Source organism: Syngnathoides biaculeatus, chromosome 2 (genome assembly GCF_019802595.1).
Source record: "Syngnathoides biaculeatus isolate LvHL_M chromosome 2, ASM1980259v1, whole genome shotgun sequence".
In the NCBI taxonomy this organism is placed as follows: Eukaryota; Metazoa; Chordata; class Actinopteri; order Syngnathiformes; family Syngnathidae; genus Syngnathoides; species Syngnathoides biaculeatus.
The window spans coordinates 6371690-6394136 of record NC_084641.1 but is presented as its reverse complement, the minus strand read 5'-3'; the positions used below and the strand labels follow the sequence as shown (position 1 = coordinate 6394136).

At 41.3% G+C, this 22447-nt stretch overlaps 1 protein-coding gene and 1 pseudogene across 1 annotated transcript; both read right to left on the bottom strand.

Moving 5' to 3' along the window:
- Positions 1 to 886: 886 nt before the first annotated feature.
- On the bottom strand, positions 887 to 21649 carry aox6 (aldehyde oxidase 6). The gene is made up of 35 exons (XM_061808592.1): positions 21538 to 21649; positions 20649 to 20706; positions 20437 to 20533; positions 19547 to 19655; positions 16729 to 16855; positions 16547 to 16608; positions 16392 to 16454; positions 16189 to 16269; positions 15641 to 15785; positions 15458 to 15550; positions 15233 to 15384; positions 15046 to 15139; positions 14856 to 14965; positions 13067 to 13251; positions 12672 to 12834; positions 12522 to 12599; positions 12008 to 12177; positions 11812 to 11938; positions 11206 to 11328; positions 11019 to 11115; positions 10837 to 10961; positions 10630 to 10763; positions 10465 to 10552; positions 10305 to 10391; positions 9462 to 9653; positions 7893 to 8120; positions 7715 to 7810; positions 7522 to 7650; positions 6777 to 6851; positions 6649 to 6701; positions 4155 to 4269; positions 4001 to 4066; positions 2048 to 2236; positions 1804 to 1968; positions 887 to 988 (listed from the first exon to the last, which is right to left on the bottom strand). The coding sequence occupies exons 1-35, from the start codon at positions 21604 to 21606 to the stop codon at positions 887 to 889; spliced, it is 4047 nt and encodes a 1348-aa protein (XP_061664576.1). The 5' UTR covers positions 21607 to 21649.
- Positions 10119 to 10237, bottom strand: LOC133497378 (5S ribosomal RNA; annotated as a pseudogene).
- Positions 21650 to 22447: the final 798 nt, after the last annotated feature.

Genomic DNA, 22447 nt, shown 5'->3' with positions numbered 1-22447 from the left:
ACTCACTTATAAAGACTACATTGATATTTCTTGTGATCTTTCCAAGTGAAAAGTACTCACCCTGCTTTACATGCTCAGTACAATTCCACAATTTTATCCTGTTGGATTTCAATATGAAGTGAGGCGTCAAATATTTTTCCATCGATCGACCCCGTTTCCCTGTAACTCTGACATTGCGTCCTGCTCCGTCCAAAATCTTAATTCCGTGTACATATCCTTGCGTGAAATGAGACCTCTCTGTAGAATTCTCTTGGACAAGTCTGACGCATTTGGCACAAAACATACCCCAATATTATTTGGAATACGCGATAGAGGATCCAGTTCAAACCTATTATCTTCAATCGCCATTTTGGAAGATTGTGGGGCATGGCAACTGTAGCTATGGGGGCAGAGCTGAAGATCGCCAGTCGGAAACGTCCATTACTGCTGCTCCCGTGGACTCCCTGCTGGTACTTTGACATTGGACTGAATAAAGACACTTCGCTAACTGCTCCTGAAACTCGTGAGTCGTGCATTTGGGCCCTATCCCGTGTTCTGGTCGTGACAATTACATTTGAAAAAGGGAAAATGCATTGTCATTACCTTATTGGCTGTTATTGTCTTATGGACTTCTGTGGCACTAAAGAGTGATGTTACACGATGTTGCTTTTTTGTTGTTTATTAAAACCAAGCGCCTGAGAGAATTGTTGAGTGCAGAAGCTGGTGGTTTTTAGACATGCGTAAGCCACATCATGTCCCTGTTAATATAGTTATGTGCTGTCAAAACTGTCTAATTTACAATTGTTTGGAGAATCTTATTGAAATGATCTTAACAGCAAAACAAGATGTTTAATTGGTCACATCTGAAAGAGAAACAAGCAGAGTGCATGATCTAATAATCAGAGGGTTACTTGTTACTAAAATAACTGTCAACAGACACATTTGATGGCGGAGCCTTTAAGATGTCTATGGCCCATGGCTGGAAACATCCTGTTTCGTTCTCTTGATTCTGAAAATCAAAACAAACAAAAAAAAAATGGAATTCATTATTTATCACAGTACAAAAATCCTGACAATTGGCAATTACCAACAACAATTTGAACTCATCTCCAGAGTGATGGCAATGTACAACAAATGTGTATCTTTTTTTTTAAGTGAGTTTGTTCTTTAACCCATTTTTTTTTTGTTTTGTTTTGATTGTTTGTTTTTTTTACAATATGTATTTGAGAAGAACATTTGCTTTTAGACACAGGTTTGATTTAGGATTGGATCTGTGGAGAAGAATTGTCTATCAGCTTCTCAAGCCCCCCAGGAAAGGCGTAAACTGATTTCACAAGTAACCCTTGTGAGATGGATGTCTTAACTCCTCATAGAGTAGACTTGGTCCTTGAGCCAACTCTAAAGAAAATATTCTCAGGGTTCTGATCCGGGACTCCTGGATTGCCACTGATATGGACCATTAAGGCAATCATCAAATACAATTGCAAATTTTGGAGTGGCCCCATCTTGCATGAAAATCAAATCTCCAACCTTCTCCCAATCGTTGATAACTGACCAGCATCGTCTGGTACCTTTAAGCATTAATGGTGCCAAGAAGAATGAATGGACCCGCAATCCTGTCCTAAGTCCTCGCACACTACTCTGCGAGTTCTATTCTCATACATTACAATTAAACACAATAAATGTGAAAAAAATGGATTAAATACTAATATATAAAAGAACAAAGAAAAAGGAAAACAGAATAAATTCATAATGTATAAGTATTTTCAAATAAGTGGCATTTTTTTTATCAACAGGTTTATATAAAAGCATACAGCTTCAGACCTGGGTGAAGGGGGATGCACACGCAAGGCAAATCCTGTCTGGAGTAGCTGGGCTGTCCAAAGAAAACGGACCTGTAAGGCCGACCTCTTTGCGTGCTGCTGCAACAGCATCTTTAATGGCAAAGAATACTGTACTGCCCAAGAAGAGGACGGGTTCACCAATACCCTGAAGGAAGAACAGATGGGGAATTCAAGTCCAGACACCTCACCTGGCTAAGAGATATTTGTTCATTGCAACCTCTGACCTTGGATGAGTATATGGCATGGGGATTGTAGGAGTCAGGTAGGAGATAGACGTTGAAACTCAGCGGCATGTCACACACAGCAGGCAATTTGTACTGAGATGGACCTCGAGTGTACAGAAGGCCGGTGGGAGAAAACTTTAACTCCTCCAGCGTGTACAGACCCAAACCCTGCATGAAGGCACCTTCAATCTGCACCAGGAAATTAGTGACAAAAGAAATGATTGCTACTTTAATGACCATAATGAAATGTATTTGTATTATATAATATAGGCCAGTCTCTCTCATTCATTATCATTGATTAAGGATAGAGATGGAAATGTGTTGACTAGTGCCAGTAGTGTGCTAAATAGATGGAAAGAATACTTTGAGAAGTTGATGAATGAAGAAAATGAGAGAGCAGGAAGAGTTCAAGAGGCAATTGTGAAGGACCAAGAAGTGGCAATGATTAGTAAGGGGGAAGTTAGAAAGGCACTACAAAGGATGAAAAATGGAAAGGCAGTTGGTCCTGATGACACACCGGTGGAGGTATGGAAGCAATTTGGAGAGATGGCTGTGGAGTTTTTGACCAACTTATTCAACACAATCCTAGCGGGCGAAAAGATGCCTGAAGAATGGAGGAAAAGTGTTCTAGTTCCCATTTTTAAGAACAAAGGGGATGTTCAGAGCTGTGGGAATTGTAGAGGAATAAAGTTGATGAGCCACACAATGAAGTTATGGGAAAGAGTAGTGGAGGCTAGACTCAGGACAGAAGTAAGTATCTGCGAGCAACAGTATGGTTTCATGCTTAGAAAGAGTACTACAGATGCATTATTTGCCTTGAGGATGCTAGTGGAAAAGTACAGAGAAGGTCAGAAGGAGCTACATTGTGTCTTTGTGGATCTACAGAAAGCCTATGACAGAGTACCAAGAGAGGAACTGTGGTTCTGCATGCGTAAGTCTGGTGTGGCAGAAAAGTATGTTAAAATAGTACAGGACATGTATGATGGCAGGAGAACAATGGTGAGGTGTGCCTTAGGTGTGACAAAAGAATTTAAGGTGGAGGTGGGACTGCTTCAGGGATCAGCTCTGAGCCCCTTCCTCTTTGCAGTGGTAATGGATAGGCTGACAGATGAGGTTAGACTGGAATCCCCTTAGACCATGATGTTCGCAGATGATATTGTGATATGCAGTGAAAGCAGGGAGCATGCAGAGGAACAATTAGAAAGATGGAGACGTGCGCTGGAAAGGAGAGGCCAAAGTAAAACAGAATATATGTGCATGAATGAGAAAGGTGGATGGGCAAGATGAGGCTACAGGGAGAAGAGATAGCGAGGGTGAAGGACTTCAAATATTTAGGGTCAACAATCCAGAGCAATGGTGAGTGTGGTAAGGAAGTGAAGAAACGTTCCAAGCAGGATGAAACAGCTAGCAGAAGGTGTCTGGTGTGTTATGTGACAGAAGAGTCTCTGCTAGGATGAAGGGCAAAGTTTACAAAACAGTGGTGAGGCCGGCCATGGTGTACGGATTAGAGACGGTGGCACTGAAGAAACAACAGGAAGCTGAACTGGAGGTGGCAGAAATGAAGATGTTGAGGTTCTCGCTCGGAGTGACCAGGTTGGATAGGATTAGAAATGAGCTCATTAGAGGGACAGCCAAAGCTGGATGTTTTGGAGACAAGATTCGAGAGAGCAGACTTCGATGGTTTGGACATGTTCAGAGGCGAGAGAGTGAGTATATTGGTAGAAGGGTGCTGAAGATGGAGCTGCCAGGGAAAAGAGCGAGAGGAAGACCAAAGAGAAGGTTTATGAATGTGGTGAAGGAAGACATGAGGGCAGTAGGGGTTAGAGAGGAAGATGCAGGAGATAGGCCAAGATGGAAAAAGATGACACGCTGTGGAGACCCCTTACGGGACAAGCCGAAAGGAAAAGAAGAAGAAGGCCAGTCTGTATCACCTCCAGTCACAAGCAGTCTCACCTGGCCAATGTCCAGAGATGGGTTCAAACTTTTGCCGATATCGACCACAATGTTTGTCGTCACTGTCTACAAGGACCAAAAAAAAAAAAAAAAAAAAAAAACAACATGAGTGTTTTCTGCGCAGCAATAAATTGATAGCTGTCACTGAACAAACCCTGTAGTCTCCGGTGAGACAGTCGAGCTCCACCTCGCAACAGCAGGCTCCATATGTGTAGTAAGGATAAGGATGACCCTCCATCTTGTCCCAATCCATATAGCAGTCTGGACCCCTGAAAATGTAGGACTTTTCATATGCCCAGTACAGTCCACTTGAGACATTTAATTTGACATGTGTACCTTGACTTGCCTGCACTTCAATAGTCATACCACCACCATATCAAATGCAAATTCTTCAGAACATGAATAACTGTATTCTCTTTTAAGGTCAAGTGACATGAAATGGATGATTTTTAGTATTGTATTGATGAAAAAACAGCAGCCGTTATGGACCCATGCTTTTTTTCACCACAAAACATGATTTTGACGTATATGGCTTTTTGGAACTCCCACCATGAAAATCCTCTCGAGGGATTTGTTTTTGAGAAGAAGAAGGAAGTGACGTACGGGGCAGGAGCGCCCTCCAGCAGACTCGTTTGTTTCTATTAGTTTTACCTGCGGGAAGGTAGCTCGTTGTTCCTTCGTGTTAGCCAAACTATCGGCTCCTTGCATTACTGGATATTGCTCGAACACTCGGGAGGGTGGATTTAGTTTCCAAGAGACCCGGTTCCTCATGAAAAATGGATTTCACAGGTGCAAAGGACAGGAGCTTCGTGGGTCCCAAACGACAGGTAGGTGTGTACACAGCTACAAAAAAAAATAATAGTTTGGGGCGGACCACGTACTCCGTCTCTCATAACGTAACAAAAGATCCGCATACGTATGACAGGGGTGCTATATGTGTCGATGTCGGGCTCACGGACGGTGGCGGCTATGAACAACGCTGCCAGCAATGGCGCACTCAGCCGCATGCGACAACAACGCCGTGAAGCGGCCTGGCTCGGCACCGTGATAAGCCACCTTGGCGCCGAAAATGAGCCAGCATGGCCGATAAGGCAGGCGGGCTTCCCCACCAGGCCGCCATGGCTCATCTCCGCTGCAGAGGTGGATCGGACGGGGAGGTGGTTTGGCCGTGATCCGCACATCATCTAAATATGGCCTGAAACAATAGGGTAATATTGCCCCAGTAACTTCCCTCGGTTGTGGGATGTTCTCTTCTTCGAAAAGTGCTTCCGTGTCAGAAGGGGCGTGTTTGTCTCCCACAGTAGGCGGTACAGTGTCTTTTCAATGGTGAATGTCCGGGGTGACGTCACGGACAGGAGACCATGTGGATGTCGAATGAAGACTTCCACAACTTTGCGTATGCATAACGCCCTCTCCGCTCATCTTTATTTTTTCGTATAGACATTGAAGTGAATGATGTTATATGTATTTTTTTTTTTACAATATCTATTTTAGAATGTTTATGGGGATGACCCTTGACCTTTAAGTAGGTTTGTCTTGTTGCTAAGTGTATCATTATGTGTTTTACCTCAATGTTACAATATGTGAGACAGTGAACTGATTTTTATTGTTCCTGTGACATTGAGAAAAAAAGTTGTATTCTCTTCGGTATGAGGATTTTTTTTAGGCCATAAAAGTCAGTTTGTTCAAATGTGCTCATATGTTAGTTAAAAACACAATATACTGTAGAAATGTATACCTTACCATTTGATAGAATCAGCCGTTATAAACATTTTTAAAAAGTCAGTCACCTTTACAAAATGCATGTACCCTTAAACATCCTTCCATTTTCTTCCCCACTTATCTTCACGAGGGTCGCGGGAGCACTGGAGCCTATCCCAACTGCCAGTCATTTTTAAATTATCCATCCACCCATACATCCATCCCTTTTCTTAGCTGCTTATCCTCACAAGGGTCACGGGAGTGCGGGAGCCAATAAGAGCTGTCATCGAGCAGGAGGTAGAGTACACCCTGAACTGTTTGCCAGCCATTCGCAGTGGACATCGAGACAGACAAAAGTCACACTAACGATCACACTTCGGGGCAATTTAGAGTCTCCAATTAATGCATGTTTTTGGGAAGTGGGTGGAAACTGGAGTGCCCACACAGGCACGGGGAGAACATGTAAACTTCACGCAGGCGTGGCTGGGATTTGATACCCGGTCCTCAGAACTGTGAGGCCAACGCTCTACAGCTACGCTACTGTGCTGCCTCCCTGCAAACAGAGAGCTACAAAGGGAGAGGGGAAAGAAAAAGGCGAAGGTCTACGGTACTATAGCTCAAGGCACTCCAATCATTTTTTAATCCCCTTGAGCGGCGGCAAATCTGAACCTTCCTCGTAACTCAAATTGTGATCACAACAAACAAAACTATCAATCAAGTGACGGCTCGTCACTTGAAAACTCACAAGTGATGGTACAAAATATTATGCTATGTATCCAAACATGGGATGGGAGTTGATATATTTCCTCATGCTATATATGCCCCTGTCTACCAATTTATATGCTGCTATTTGCTATGCCTTCTTTTAGATTTTCTTCAACACTGTGTAGATGTACGCTTCTTTTTCTTTAAGATGTGAAGTTTCATGTGGTATGTTACAGGCTCACCTGTGATATCCAGTAGCAGACAAACTTATCTTCATCTCAATGGCAGCAAGGACCTGCGAAAGTCGTGAAATACTATTGAAGTTGTTACGTGTGCGACAGTCACAGTCACATTTTTCATCTCAGCACACCAAACTCTCCCAAGTTCCTTTGGGGTTCTTCTGTCGGATTGGCTCCAGTCGTTGGTAAAGAGTCTGGCAGGCGTTCTAAACAAAGAAATCGCAGAAAATATTTTAGGCTATGTTCACAAATATAGTGAAATGTTAAAAGATAAATAAACACAAAATCAACATTGTAAAATTACCGGTAATTGTTGGGGGAATAAAAAAAGGTGATGTGAAAAAAGTATCCTTCAAGTAAATCTTACATGGCAGAATACAAAAGAAGAGCCAGCTACAGAACCTTTCAGGGTAAAAATTATTGTGCTCATATGAGAGGTGTAGAGGACTGAGGTTGGATGGTTTGCATTGCACTTGGAACTTTACTAAGACCACCCCGAGGAGGTCTCAGAAAGATTGATTTGGTCGTCACCAGAGGTTGCTTGTTGTGTTCACACCCGACCAACTAAACCATATAAAGGGAAGAAATGACCTAGAGTTAAATTCGAGCCAAGCAGTGGTGGAATGGAGGGAAAAAAATACATTTTAGATTAGTTTGCCCTCTCATAATTACAGGGGGGTTGAAAGGTGAAAATATTTTGCCCATCCGGCACCCACAATCCGGGCTGTGCCCAAGAGTAGACAAGCTTCAATATCAGCTTGCAAGAGCAATCAATTGTGTTGGGTTTTACACTCAAAAAGTTTTCATAAATCAGGCCCTTTCTGCGCTAATACTTCAGAATTATCAATGTAAAAAAAGTAGGAAAAGAGCACAGACCTTCACAGCCATACCATTGGCATCCGTGCCAAAGGAGGCAGCAGAAGGAAATGTGTTAGGAACTGCGCTGGTGTTGCTTTCACTGATGTAGACTTTTGACAGCGGGATGTGAAGCTCTCGACTTGCCACCTGCTCGCAAACAAGTGCAGAGAAATCATTCTGAAATCTTGGATGTTGAGCATCAACTCCCTACCTGCTGAATTTTTGTATGAACTCCTTGACCCATTTCTGTCCCGGCATGAGTTACCAGAACAGATCCGTCTCTGTAGATGTTCACTAAAGCAGCAGCCTAAATCACACCCCGCCCCCAAAAAAACCCACACACATTTCATGTTGTTTTGGAAGCCGACACGCAAACAGCACAAACTTACTTGATTCATGACACTGTCTGAGAAGCCGATGCCATATTTGATCGGTATGATGGAGAGCCCTCTCTTCTTCCACCGATTCTGCTGGTTAAACGTGTCCACAGCAATGCGACGACCACAATAGTCCGATTTGAGCTTGCATTCATCCCAGCAGCGTAGCAAGTTCTCTGGGCTGAACTCAACCTTGTAGTGGGTGAGTGACGGCCCTTTGTACATGTTCCTCTCCCGAACCTGATTAACCATTTGTTAATAAAACCTTTTAGTCAAATACACTGGTACCCGACCTGGCGAGTTAAGTTGTTTTGTAACTACACTGCAAAATCAATTTGTTCATCTGTCAAATCAACTTTTCCTATTGAATTGAATCGAAATGCCATCCATCCATTCCACACACCCTTAAATCATCCCCAAAATTGTTTGCATCTTGATTTTATTTTTTTAAATACTCTTCAGTATTGTAGTATACAAAAACATGCAGTCAGTAGGCTAAGCAATTCCTAGAGAAATTTTGTGCAGGTGCTGAAGGAAATTTCGAAAAATGTGGAATGATGTTGAATAATATGGAATGATATGGAGTCACATGGAATGAGCTGAATAGGTTAAAATTAAAGAATTTGAATCAGTCAAGAAATGTGGAAACTAGGGGTAAATAAAAAGTCTTTGTATTTAAAAAAAAAAAAGTCTTTGTATTTTATGTTGGAATTTTTAGAAAAAATATGGATTAGGAATGATCTGAACAGATTATTTCTAGTTTACTTCCTATTCATTTTGGAGCACTTCCTGTTAATTTTTGTGCACCTCTGGGTCACTTACTGTCCATTTGTGGAATTTTTGGAATGGGAATACTTCCCGGATGACTTACATTAGCTGAACATGTTGATTTTGGAATCAGTTGAGAAATGTGACAACTGGAGGACAATTTGTAAAAAATTTCAATTTGAGGCTTTTTGAAAATTCTGGGAATTTTTACGAATGGGAAAACTTCACTGGGAGCTGCTGAAGATGTTTTCATTGAAAGAGTTAGAATTGTTGGAGAAATGTTGAAGGAAGAGGAAATAATGATCTTAATATGGGAAAATGTAGGTATTTTAATGTGGTATCATGTGGAATTTGTGCAATGTGGGGATTTTGTCAATTTGAAAAATATTTTGTCGTTCAAGGTCAATAAAAGTTGTAAGAAGGGGCAATGTAGAATATGTCATCATGAAGGAAAATGTGGACAGAAGAGTGATAACTGGTTAGCACATCTGCCTTGCAGTTCTGAGGACCTGGGTTCATATCCAGCCTCGCCTGTGTGGTGTTAGCATGATTGGGTGGCGACCAGTTTGGGGTGTACGCTGCCTCTCGGCCAGAGCTGGCTGGGATAGAATGTCCGCAACACTGGTGAAGTGGTATGTAAAATGGATGAATGAAATTTGGAATTTGAAAATATGTTTTTGGAATAGCTAGCAATTGCATGCATGCAATACAAAGCAAAAAAAAAAAAAGTGACTCATAACTCAAAAAATGTGAACATTGGGGTACTCGTAATTCAAGGTAGAACTGTTTGAATGGAAATGTATTTCATTTGACCTGATCTGCTGGACACTGCAGTACTAGCCCCACATCAATGATGAAGTTCTCTATAATGCAGGCGGCCTGAGGCACCCCAAAGCCTCTGAACGAGGTGTTGGAAGGCAGGTTGGTTCTACAGGCAGTAGCTCTGCCACGCAGATTTGGAATATTGTAGGCGTTATCAAGATGAAGCAGGATCTTCTCCAATACCTGTAAAATTAGCAGCATCTTGGTGTGACTTCTTTGAAATTGCATTCAGACACATTGTCACCAAGCAGTACAGATCCGTTTATCACCATTTGATGATTCATACACTGTTTTTCCTAATGTATTCCTGCTGTTGCACAAATGTAATTTCTATCTGTCAGCTAATCAATGAAATGCACAGTGCCTTGCTTGAACATTTTTGGTTCAAAAGATCAGTAACGTGACGATATTAATTAATTTTGCAACTATACTTTCTGAAAGTGTAGATTATTAAAATCAGAACATGGAAAATTAACAAATTGCAAACAGCAGGGAACTGAACCAATTTTAACTTCTTCTTTTCCTTTCGGCTTGTCCCATTAGGGGTCACCACAGTGTGTCATCTTAGATGAACACATATTTGTTCGGCACTGTTTTACGCCGGATGCCCTTCCTGAAGCAACCCCTTTGCATTTAGCCGGGGAGAGAAGCTTACAGCACCTGGTATTCCCAGGCAGTCTCCCATCCAAGTACTACCCACGTCCAAACCCACTTAGCGTCTAAGATCTGACGAGATCGGGCGTTCTCAGGGCAGCATGGCTGTAAGCCCTGAACCAAATTTAACTAGTTAATGGAAATCAGGTTACCGTAAAGGAGTGAACTAATGCTACGTACAAAGATGGATTCATCAACTGCATTGCCGGCATTGGTCCAAATTTGGATATCTGCAGCCAGAATTTTTCCATCTTTCTGGAAGCCAACCTGAAATAAAAAATCTTGCTGACAAACAACTAAACTTCAACTGTCTGCAGCTTCAGACAAACGTGTCAAAGACCTTGTATTTTCCCAGAACAGGATGTCGTCCGCCAGTGATCAGCATGTCTTCACCTCGCTCCAGAACGCAACGGACTGCACGATTGGTCCTGAAGGAAAAATACAACCTTGTTGGTGAAGTTCTTGACTTGAACATCGATTGAGTTTCTATTGAATGGCGACCCACTTCCACGCAGCCACAGAAGTAATGCAAGCAAGTATGCTGGTTTTAACAACTTTCCCTCCAAATCCTCCGCCCAGTCTCTTCACATGACAGCTGATTCGGTTTGCCGGGATAGCTAACGTCTCAGCGACGGCGATCTAAACAGAGGAAATGGGATAGCCCACCAGCTGTCATGAGGGAACAAATGGATGGCGAAGGGATTCAAAGTACCTGAACTGATGTAGGCCACTGAGAGGACACATGAATTTTAAACTCCCCCTGCTCGCCCACTGGTAATACCAGCATGCTCTGGGTCTCCATGTAGAAATGCTCCTGGCCTCCAATGCGGATTAAACCTGAATAAATAACACGATTAAGAGTCATTTACTGAACAAAGTTTGAATGCTTTTTACCTTCATGAATCATTTCGACACTTCTGAAGGCCTCTTCTACATTTCCTCTCTCGAGCTTCCTCTTTGGCTCAAAGTAGGACGACCTCCTAATGGCGTCCTGTTACACAGAGGAACAGTCCACATTTCTCAGATGAGCCACCCAAATGAAGCTTTCTTTTTCTTTTGAAAGACATTTTTGTAGTCACACCTCAATAGTAAAAATGGGTTCGGGCAAGTCTTCATAGATGATGTTCACTGCTGACGCAGCTCTTTTGGCGTGGGCTCTGGTGTCTGCCACAACAGCACACACTATCTGACCGATGCATGACACCTGGATGCAGACATAAAAGCAGTACAGAGGGGATAAGGTATCATTTCCGAAGTTGGGGTGTGGCTGGGTGGGAGGACACATATTTTTCAACATTAAACCAACTTTTGTGAAAACATATATGATCATTTCACATTCAACTGCTCCTATCCTGAGTGACAAAAGAACGAGCTCTTTGTAAACAAGCTGGAAGAGAAGCAAAAACAAAATTTTAACCGATTTTTACGATTATTTTAAAAGTCCAAAAGCTGTGATTTAAGACAGTTAAACATGATTACATTCTAAAGCAAACCAATTATGTATGTGTTTTAAGTGAGACGACTTTCACGGACAACTGCTGACTTGGGAAAACTGATTCATATTTCTTCTAATTTTCTGATATACACTTTGGAATCAAACACTAATCTAGTCACGTGCACTTTCGACTGCTCTCATTGAACACTAAATCTATTTTCACAAATTGCATAAGATTAACAAATTATTTACCTGCGTCCCAGCGAGTATTTCTTCTTCATACCCAGAAATTACTCGGGTATTCTTCCCAGGGATATCTTTGGCTCTGATGACATCAACGACACCAGGAAGAAGCAGAGCATGGCTCACGTCCACATTTCTTTTAAAATAAAAATAAAACATGAATCAGGAGGAATATGCGAAAACGTCCAATCTTGTTTTTCCTTACATGATCTTAGCATGCGCCCGTGAACTGGTGACAAGAGCCAGGAAAAGCTCTCCATCGATCTGAGGGATGTCATCGCAGTAAATTGCCTCGCCTGTGGCCTGGCTTATGGCAGAGCTATGCATGATGGGACGGCCCACTGGGTCCTCATCACGCTGTCCCTCAGATACATCCTGAAGCAGAGGCAGCCATTGTTCTCAATGGTGGAATGACCTGACCCGGAACGACCTGTGTGTCTGGCTAGTGTAGCAAATTCTCATGATAGTAGCAATATAAATTCAAATAAAATAAAAAGAGTGACTCCCACAATTTCCCTGTCAATTCACCACAGCAACTCACTCGCATGATTTCTTTTCAATTTATTCAACTGAAATCTCCTCCTCACATACATCACACATATCTGAAACCTATCATTTACATCTTTCCCAAACATAGTGTCCATTTACATTCCTAAAAAAGTTGAAACTCAGCTCAACCTCTCCAGTAATGCCACGAAATGACTTATCCCCAGCCATACCTGGTACTCCTGCTGGCTCAGCTGGATTTCTCTGGGCAATGGTTCCATCTTTTTGAGAACAGTGTCTTCAATCACATTCTGCAAAATACAATTCTTAGGGGAAAAAACACCCACAATGTAAACGCGATGGACATTGAGTCAAGGGGTTACCATCTTTCCGAGGCTCTGCAGGACCTCTAAGTGGAATTTAAAGAGGAAGCTGAGAGTCAGAGTGCGACGGAATTCTGCTTTTCCTCCCGGAATTGCAGGTGAGAGTTGAAATTCTTTCATGAGGATGTCATAAGCCCATCTGAGGGTTTCATCATTCCAAGGTCTGCATAAGGATCATAATAATATTTGACAACATGAAGTAAATTATCAAAACTACTGTAATTTCCTTGGAACCAACATTTGTGGATGGATCAAATATCTAAAAAAAAATTATACAATTAGAGAAGAAAACAATGATGGAGAACAAATACAGTAAGATAAGATGTTACATTGTAAGCTAAAAGCACTGATGAAGCATTATTTAATCTTGGGGTCCGGAATCAAACATTGCTCACCGTGCAATGATAGCTGCACAGGTTTTGGTGGCTCTGGCTGTGGTTGGTCCAATACCTCCGAAGTATATACTGACATCCTCCACTACTCTGAATCCTTCAGAGAATAACACTCGCATCCCAGTTGTTACTGTGGCGAAGGCACTTTCCTTCCTTGGAGCCTGGCGAAATGCTCGAACAATTTCTCCCTAGAGTATAAACATGGCATGTCTATATACAGGTATTTATGTTGATTGTAATGTGTTTAATGTGTATACTTTTGAAGTATAGTGTTCCCTCATTTAACAATGGGGTTACTTTCCAAAAAGTACCTGTGGGAAGTGATATTCTTGTAGTTGATTTTATTTCTTTTTTTTTTTTTTCATTTAATATATATATTAAAGTCTGGAGAGGCCCCGTAGCTCAGTGGTTAGAGCCCTGGTTTGTTAAACCAGCTGTTGTGAGTTCGTATCCTACTGGGGCCTCCACTCCCTGAGAAGGGTTGCATCAGGAAGGGCATCCGGGGTAAAAATTGTGCCAAACATATATATATATATATATATATATATATATATATATATATATACGTTCATCTGAGATGATATGCTGTGGCGACCCTGAAAGGGACAAGCCAAAAGAAACACACATATATATTAAAGTCTGGGTATCCCTGCTGAAGCAACTTCCCTCCGACCCCACCTGGAGAAATGGTAGAAAATGGATGGATGAATTTTTTTGTTTACAGGATGTTTTTTTCTGTTTTTTCATTTACAGTATGTTTTTCAGTTAGAGGAGACTTTTTTTCATTTTTATATGCAAATGTTTTAAGGCTGATAAACGCATCACTGTACATTTTATAAACTTTTTTGGTTTATTATTTTTTCAGGCATTAACATTTTCTCACATTTCTCTCTCAAAGTTCAAACCTTTGTAGGATTAAAAAAAAGTACACAACTGTATTCTTGAATGAAACCAAAGATTAAAACCTGTTTGAGGCCAAAACCATTATTTGAGAAATAAATATATACCGTTAAACATCCCTCCATCCATTTTCTTCCGCTTTATCTAGTACCGGGTATAAGCATTTTCAAATAAAAAGAAAAATATATTTTTTAGAAATAACAAATTTAATTTGAATGATCGATCTATGAGGTCAGTTCAGGGTGTAGTCCGCTTGTTGCCCAAAGCTAACTGGAATGGGCTTCAGCTTTCCTGCAACCCTTGTGAGGATAAGCAGCTTGGATAATTACATTATATGACAATCTATGAGGTTGGATTATTAATAGGGACTCAAGCGCATTTTACAGTTCCTCTGGACAGCTGGTGTGGCTCTGCTGTAGCGTCTTTTTCCTCTGAAGCAACTTGGTGCAAGAGTCTTTTTAAGTGTGAAAAACATAGGTATGGGTTGTTTTTGGTGTTCTTTTTTTCTTCAGGGTGAGAATATTGTTATTAACAGACATGCCACCTTTGATTATGTTTGAGAACTTGAGGCGCAACACTTTGTGCAGGTGTGCGAAAACGCCGTGGGGCACATCGGCCTTCACAGCATTGGCAGGTCGGGGTACTTAGAATGGGCCAGCTTGCCAAGTGTTATAGGTACATAGGTGCAGTTTTACAATGTTCTCCCCTAGCTAATTGGGACGCAGAACACAATATGGGGTTTCTCTTGGCAAATCAGGATACAGAACACAATACGCAATCATATGCTGTAAAAAAAAAAATTACACACACACAAAAATCCCTGTAATAGACTGCATCAAGTGAACTGTATTGTAGCGAGGGAACACTGTATTCTCAAAAGCAAAATTTTCACCTTTCGAGAAAAAGGGATCAGCACAGAGACAACAATCTCCTCTGGCTTCAAGACTGTTTCTCCAAAGGTCAAAAAGAATTCCTGATTGAGGGGAACCTCTCGTTGTCCTCCTGGTGAAGGACAATAAGAAACACATCAGACAGGACAGATCCCATGAACTGTCTACAGTTTCAGCTTGCCAAACTCTCACCACTACAGATGGTGCTCACGCTGCAGTTCCCAGCTGCCAGGACTGGATTCATGTCAGAATTTGGATACGCACTCATGATGTTTCCTCCAAGAGTCTAAAGAAGCCAAATGTTTGTTATATGGTTCTTTTTGTTTTTATTCACAGGGAATTGACTGTATACAAAGCGGTTTCTAAAAGCTATTCTTACAGCAACATTACGGATCTGCTGGCTTCCGACATTTCCTATCTGCTGGATCAATGCTCTGAACAGCTCCGTCTTTGCCTCTGGAAACTGGCGGCACAGCTTCTTCAAAATAGCCCGGACCTCAGAAAGTGTGAAGCCTGCTCCCACCCAAACACCTACAGGGAGTCAATATCTAGTGATGTGAAAAGTACTAGAATGTCAAAGCAAAATCTGACAGATATCACCCACCATGTGTTGTCTCTGTCACCTCAAACAGCTCCTTGACTCTGATGGAAGATATCACCAATGGGTGCACAATGCCCTTAAATGTAACTGCTGGGCCTTTGAAACAAAGTACAGAACAAAGGTCAGCATGCTACACATAAGACATTTTTCATTTGAATGAGTCCTACATATTATGTTTATTTTGACCTATACTTGTGTTTCCCATGATCAGTGGAGCCTGTGGGTTACTGGTCTTGAGCTGGACCAGCTCCTCCAGCAGGACAGGGGAAATCCATGTAACTCTCTCACCATGAAAGATGAGTGTCTGTAGGCTGGACCTCTCCGCCATCAGCTGGAGGCAAGAATATAGCAGGTCAAATGAGTAACCAGGCACTCTTTACATCTAAATGTACAATTATCAATTTTCTGTACTCATTTAGAATTATGGCAAGCTTAAGCCTAGCTCCCAAAGATGACTTTGGGGCACCCTGGACTGGTTGCCAGTCAATTGCACTCAGTTACTTGCACTCACACTTATACAGTTTAGAGATTTCAATTGAAAGAGTACAATACATGGAGAACAACTATGTATGTAAGTATGGGGGAAAACATGCAAACTTCACACAGGAGAGACTGAGCAGAGATTTCAACCTATGACCTTTCCACTGTGAAGTAGACATGCTAGCTACTGGTCCACTGTGCTTCTACAACCGTTTACAAATTAAAATGAATTCTTTGTGCATGCAGATGGTTACAATTAGTTCTGGAGGGAAGATCAAGTCCTGTGTTTGGTCCAACGGAAGGAACTCTGACTTGTCAAACAACAAAGGAGTTTCCTGTAAAACATCATATGCTCAAGTGAAGAATCTATCACGCTAGATTCAAATGTCATGCAAAATAGTTTTTAGTATGAAATACCAAGAAAAATGACAGTTAAAACATCACCAATTCAACTGACATTTTTTATTTCTTTCTCACTGCCACTGTTCGGGATTCTGTTGACTTGACAGCAGTTGGCTTCCTGGTTGGATTACAGTTCTTTTCAGTTTCAGTCCTGTGCTTAAAAGAAACCAAAAAATGCAATGGATTTTCACTGGACGGCAGCAAACGTACCTGACAGAAGGTTCTGCAGGCATCAATGATTGGACGATAGCCAGTGCAACGGCACAGATTCCCTGAATTAAGACAGCAAAAATCAAATAAAACGTTTGGAACAAGATATTTGATCAATATCCAAGCCTCATCTATTAAACCTTCTGATTGGAGAAATACAAATCAAGACAGTCAACTTGTACCGGCCAGTGCCTGAGTGATGTCCTCCAGGCTGGGCTGAGGGTTGTTACGCAAGAGGGTGTACATGGACATCACCATGCCGGGTGTGCAGAAGCCACACTGTGAGCCGTGTGACTTCGCTATTCGCTCCTGGAAACAGATCATGCAATGTTGATGAAAAACTAAGACTTTTTTTCAGAATTTGTCCCTATGAGCTACTGTCCAGTGTGTATGGAAGAAGAGCAAACCAAATTTGTTTGCATAACCCATTTCATAAACAGGTTAACTCAATGTGCTTTACATGAGTAAGCCCACTGAGCCTCACGACGGTCATGGGAGTGCTTGTGCCAATCCCAGTTGTCATTGGTAGGAAGGAGTTTACACCCCAAACTGAATGCCAGTCAATCGCAGGGCACATGGAGACAGACAACAGTTACACTCACAATCACACCTAGGGGTAATTTAGAGTGTCCAATTAATGCATGTTTTTGGGATGTGAGAGGAAACTGGAGTGGCTGGAGAAACCCACGCAGGCACAGGAGAACATGCAAACTCCAAACAGGCAGGCCCGGATTTGAACCCCGGTTCTCAGAACTGTGATGTCAATGCTCTACAGCTGCACCACCGTGCTGCCTAAATAAATGAATAAAAAATGTAAATGGAAGTACAATTGAAACAGTGAAAAAAAACATTGAAAAGCAGAAACACTCTAAAAAGCATGAGAAAAATGAAGAGGTTTTAACATTCACACTTTGGCCAGCCGTCTCTTTTGTTCGCAACTTATTCAACTTATGGGCAGTATAATAATTTAATGTTCCTTCACTATGTTTGCTTTGGACTCTGTGTTCCACAATATTTCCCGAGTTTGTTAATCTCAGCACTACTGGGTTTATGTCCCATTAAAATTTTTTTCATGTATTCAGGACCTAAACCGTTTTTATGATTTACAGACCAGTAGCAGAACTAAAGCTGACTGGAAGCCACTGTAAAACCTTTAGAATTGGAGTTATATGGTCTGAGATCTTTGTTCTGGTCAGAACCCAAGCTGCACATTCTGAATCAGCTGCAGCTATTTAATGCTCTTTTGGGGAAGTCCAGTCAGAAGACCATCACAATAGTCAAGTCAACTTAAGATAAAAGCATGGATGAACTTCTCCTGGTCTGCTTGACACATGCAAGCATTCACTTTGGATATGTTCTCCAGATTGTAAAAGGCAGTTTTAGTAATTGATTTGATATGACTTGAAAGTCAGGTAGGGATCTATCAGAAGCCCAAGGTTTTGGACTTGGTCTTTGTTTTTTAAAACTAATGAGTGCTGGTGTTTATTTCAGTTTTTTTGTGGTTTAGTTGAAGAACATTTTGGCTCATCCAATTATCTGCTTTAGAGACCTACACAACACCTCAATTGAACTGTAGTCATCTGGAGACACTGGAAGATATAACTGTGTGTCATCTGCATAGCTATGATAATCAAAATTAGAGTTCTGAAGAATTTGACCCAAGGGTAGCATATACAGGCGGAAGAGGAGGGGGTCCAAGAGCTGACCCTTGAGGGACCTCATTGCCATTTATTGGGATTGAGCACTTCCAAAGGTTACAAAGTAACTCCTTTCTGCCAGGTATGAGCTGAAACATTTTAGGACCGTTCCATTTAGTCCTACTCACATTTCCAACCTGTTCAGCAGTATACCATGATCTACTGTGTTGAAAGCCGCACTGAGTTCTAACAACGCCAAAATTGACACCTTTCTTGAGTCAGTATTCAACCGATATAATTTAGAACTTTGATATGAGCAGATTGCATACTCTGGTGACTTTGGAAACCCAATTGAAATTTGTCAAAAACTCCATTTAAATGCAAGAAATTCCTGTGTTGATTAAAAATAACTTTTTCAACAATCTTAGGTACAAAAGGGATGAGTCTACGGGTTGCTAACATAAAAGCATCCAGCACTCTGTTTTTTAGACGAGGCTTAATTGCTACTTTAAGAGTTTTATGAAACACGCCAGACTGACGTGAGCAATTGATCATTTGTCGTAAATCAGCTGGAACAGACTTCACAATAACTTTGAAAAAGTCAGATGGTATTGAGTCGAGACAGCTCGTTGATGGTTTCAACTGCTGAACCGTTTTCTCCACAGTTTATTGTTTGTTTGTTTGCTGCATTCGGCATCGGTCACTCGTTGTCATGATCCTGCCGCTCCAGCACGAGCTGTGCGGGTGCCTGTGCGGGTGCGCTGATTGGGAAGTGCACACCTGCGCCTCATGCAGCCTGATTATGCTGTGGATTTATATGACCCCCGATGACAACTGGCCGGCGCCAGTTCATTGATCTTCATGTCCCGTTCGTGTGCTCCAGTATCCCTGATCGAACCTGTGTATACCGACCTTCGCCCGTTCTCCGACCACCCTTGTAAGCCTGACTCCTTTGATACTTCTGCCTGCTTTGATTGTTCTCCTGTGTACCGACTCCTGCCTGCCCGCTCACCTGCTCTCTTCGCCCGACGTCCCAACTACCGCTGCTGCACCGGACTGCCTGCTCGATCCCCTACCTCTGCATATAATAAAAGTTTCTCCTTGAACTACCTTGCATCTTCCGAGTCCTGCATTTGGTTCCTACTCTCGTTCCGATGGGACGTGACACTCGTTTCCTACTCCCTAATCAATTGTTGACATTTTTAGTAGATTTTGGAATAAAAATCCTGATACACTATCATAATTAAGATGAGTGAATTATTACAAACATGGTTTATACTCTTCATGCACAATTTCAAGGCATTTTTGTAGTCTCCTGGTGGATTATTACAGTAAGTTATCACATAAGGCATCCAGGTCTGACCTGGACTGGGTGGATCCTGGTTTTAGTGCTACCAATGCCTTCCACCGTGGTGACAGCAGCTCCATGAAGCTGACAGAGCGGAAGCAGACAAGCGTTGGCTGAGTAATGACTGCTGTCATGTAAAGGTGTACAAACGTATTTCTCAGAATCCTGCATGCAGTAATATCAAAGCATATCTAGCCAGAAAGACATTTTTTTACTTTAATTTATTAAACACTCAACTCAACTTTATTGCTAAAGCACTTTAACAACTGTAGCTGTCAAAAACGTACAAGCTAATTACAAGACTTTTACTACTACTACTACTAAGTAAGTTTCTTTCGGCTTGTCCCTTTCGGGGTCGCCACAGCGTGTCATCTCTAACGACTACAAACTGTATAGCTCACTGAGAACACATCACTATAGAATTTATACATATACACACTCACATTCTACATTTCCGCAATTTACTTCATTCAATATGATTGCATTTTCTTCTTTTTTCTGCCTCGAGTTTTATTTGTCATTGCACTCTATTATTGTACAACAGCCTCTTTCCTTCAAGCTAATTTCTTTTAGTTCTTTTGGAATATTATTAAAATAAGGTGTCACTGGTTTTCTGTTCTGTACAATGATGCAATAATGAACTGTAGTAAGCAATTACAGAATCTGTACACTGGGAGAAAGTTAAGTGAGTTTGGAAAGCATCCAATGCATTTGACCTTTGTCCTCATGTAACATTTTCTTTGCTGCAACACGTCCATGCTTCCTCTGACAAATATTAACTTAATCAGTAGTCTTTCTGCTGGCAACAAACTATGATACTGCTAAAAATCTAAATAATTAACCAAATGTTCTGTGATTATAATAACAGCGAAAGTAGTGGAAGAGTGTTTCAATTGGAAGGATACTAAATGGTTTTGTCGGCAGGTCTGTAGCGTGAGACCATCACTGTGCAAGCCCCGCAGCCTCCTCCGCCGCAGCCGTATTTCGTCCCAGTTAGCCTCACTGACATCATTGTCAAGGTTTGATAATCACAAACATTTGTAAAAGACTAACATGATCAGTAAGATGAACAATCTGATGGCTTTATCTTGATTTTGCAGGTTGAATTGAAGGATACACTTCTGTCTGAGGAAGGACAAGAGCGTCGTCTCAGGATCCACATCCTTCTCTAGCACCTGTCAATTGCACATGCCAAGTCACAATCATACTAGCTCCAACAATTCAAGTTGGATGAACGGAAGAAAATACTCTCTGTGGGAAGTGAAAATTGTGAGCTACTACTTTTATCAACATACTGTACTGTATGTTGTTCCCTCCTGTATAGACAGACGTATGTGCAAGTAGCTCTGGTGGGGGTGGGCGGGATGGAGAGAGAAACCAAAAATAGTACTGGAACCTTTTGCTCTTTTGATCATTTTTCGTTTTCTGCAAATAAATGCTACAACTGACATTGCCTCAGTGACAGTTAAGGTGCTGTCAAGTTCCATGAATAAAAACAAAATATTTGGCTCTCCAGTTTGTACAGTATGTGTAGTACATAGAAAGATTACATTCAAACATATTGTTCATAAAAGCTGAATGGAACTACACTAAATTTAATAAATGCACTCTACTGATTCAAAAAATAAGTATAAACTGTAAAATTGTGCAATTTGAACAATTCAGTGCTTATGGTATTTCACATACAACTAGAAGTGTACCATTAAAGGCACTCGTACTATATTATGAGCATTATATATGTATATGTATATTACTTAAACATACCGAGAATATAAATGGCAGCTCGTCTATTATTTTTTCCAGATCTGTATGTTCATGTCCTCCATTTCAAAAGGGGCAAGAATATGAAAAAAACATTTTGAATTGGATTTCATGAGGTTGTACGGGTTACTTAATGACGTGAGCATCAATGCATTTATTACTCTCACACAAGTAAAGAAAAACATGCCATCCATTCAGTTGCACTGAAACAAGCAAAAATAAATAAATAAATTCACCAAACTTACTTTTTTTCCATTGACAAAGAAGCACAAAGTGTCCGTTTCTGCGCCTGCAGATGTTTTCACTTCAGCCATTTGAAGAGTTACTTCTCAACATGCAATGCTTCCTGCAGTTAATACTTTTGTGCCAAATAGGGAAGAGTGTGGGTCCAATGTACAGACTCCTGAAATATGGGCGTAGCCATCATTTCAAAAGTGGGTTGGATAACTTTTTCAGTGGTCAACAATTTTTTGTTTTTTTCCCCCCAATCAGCTGGAACAGGCTCCAGCACCCCGTGACCCTGAATAAGGATAAGCAGTGTTGAGCATGGATGGATGATCATTCTAACCCATCCGACTGCACACTGTTTGACATTCCTGTAAATTATAGTTATTTATCCAATACCAAACAGTAAAATAATGTGACGGGATTACACAGTAATTAACAACAGTTTCCACTGCAAAATACGATTTTGGTTGAGTCAAATAGAGAGTTATTGTCTTTTGTAGAAGAAGCCTCGTGGCTCTCAGCATGCATTGGCCCATGAAATGTTCAACTGTTGCAGTAATAAAGACATTAATCCTTAATGTTGATGAACGATCAGGATTCATGTAAAATGAAAGATGCGTTCTTGTGTTACCTGTAGTTCGTTGAATGTGTCTTATATCACTCTCACGTTACATTTACGGTCCACTTTGTAATTATAAAACCCTAACTGTGGGTTTTGAGTGATAGAGTGACATTCCTCTCAGTTCATTTGTACGCAGCAGAGCGAAGCATTACCTGGTGACTTATCAAGTGCATTTGATACAAGTGTGAGCTTCTTTGCGATCATTTATTTGACCTACTGTACTTCTGCAAGATCAGAGCTCCCACTGTTCTTTTGTAACTAATCAGCATCACAAACAATAAAATCATTGATTAAAAAATGTCTCG

Bases quoted from the DNA above. Each gene is read 5' to 3' on its own strand.
- aox6 (XM_061808592.1), bottom strand. From the start codon at position 21,606: ATGGCTGAAGTGAAAACATCTGCAGGCGCAGAAACGGACACTTTGTGC. The intron at 10,764-10,836 runs GTACTTTGAATC...TCCTCTGTTTAG, and splicing joins AGTGGCCTACATCAGTTCAG to ATCGCCGTCGCTGAGACGTT. The intron at 10,553-10,629 runs GTGGGTCGCCAT...TTTTTCCTTCAG, and splicing joins ACTTCTGTGGCTGCGTGGAA to GACCAATCGTGCAGTCCGTT.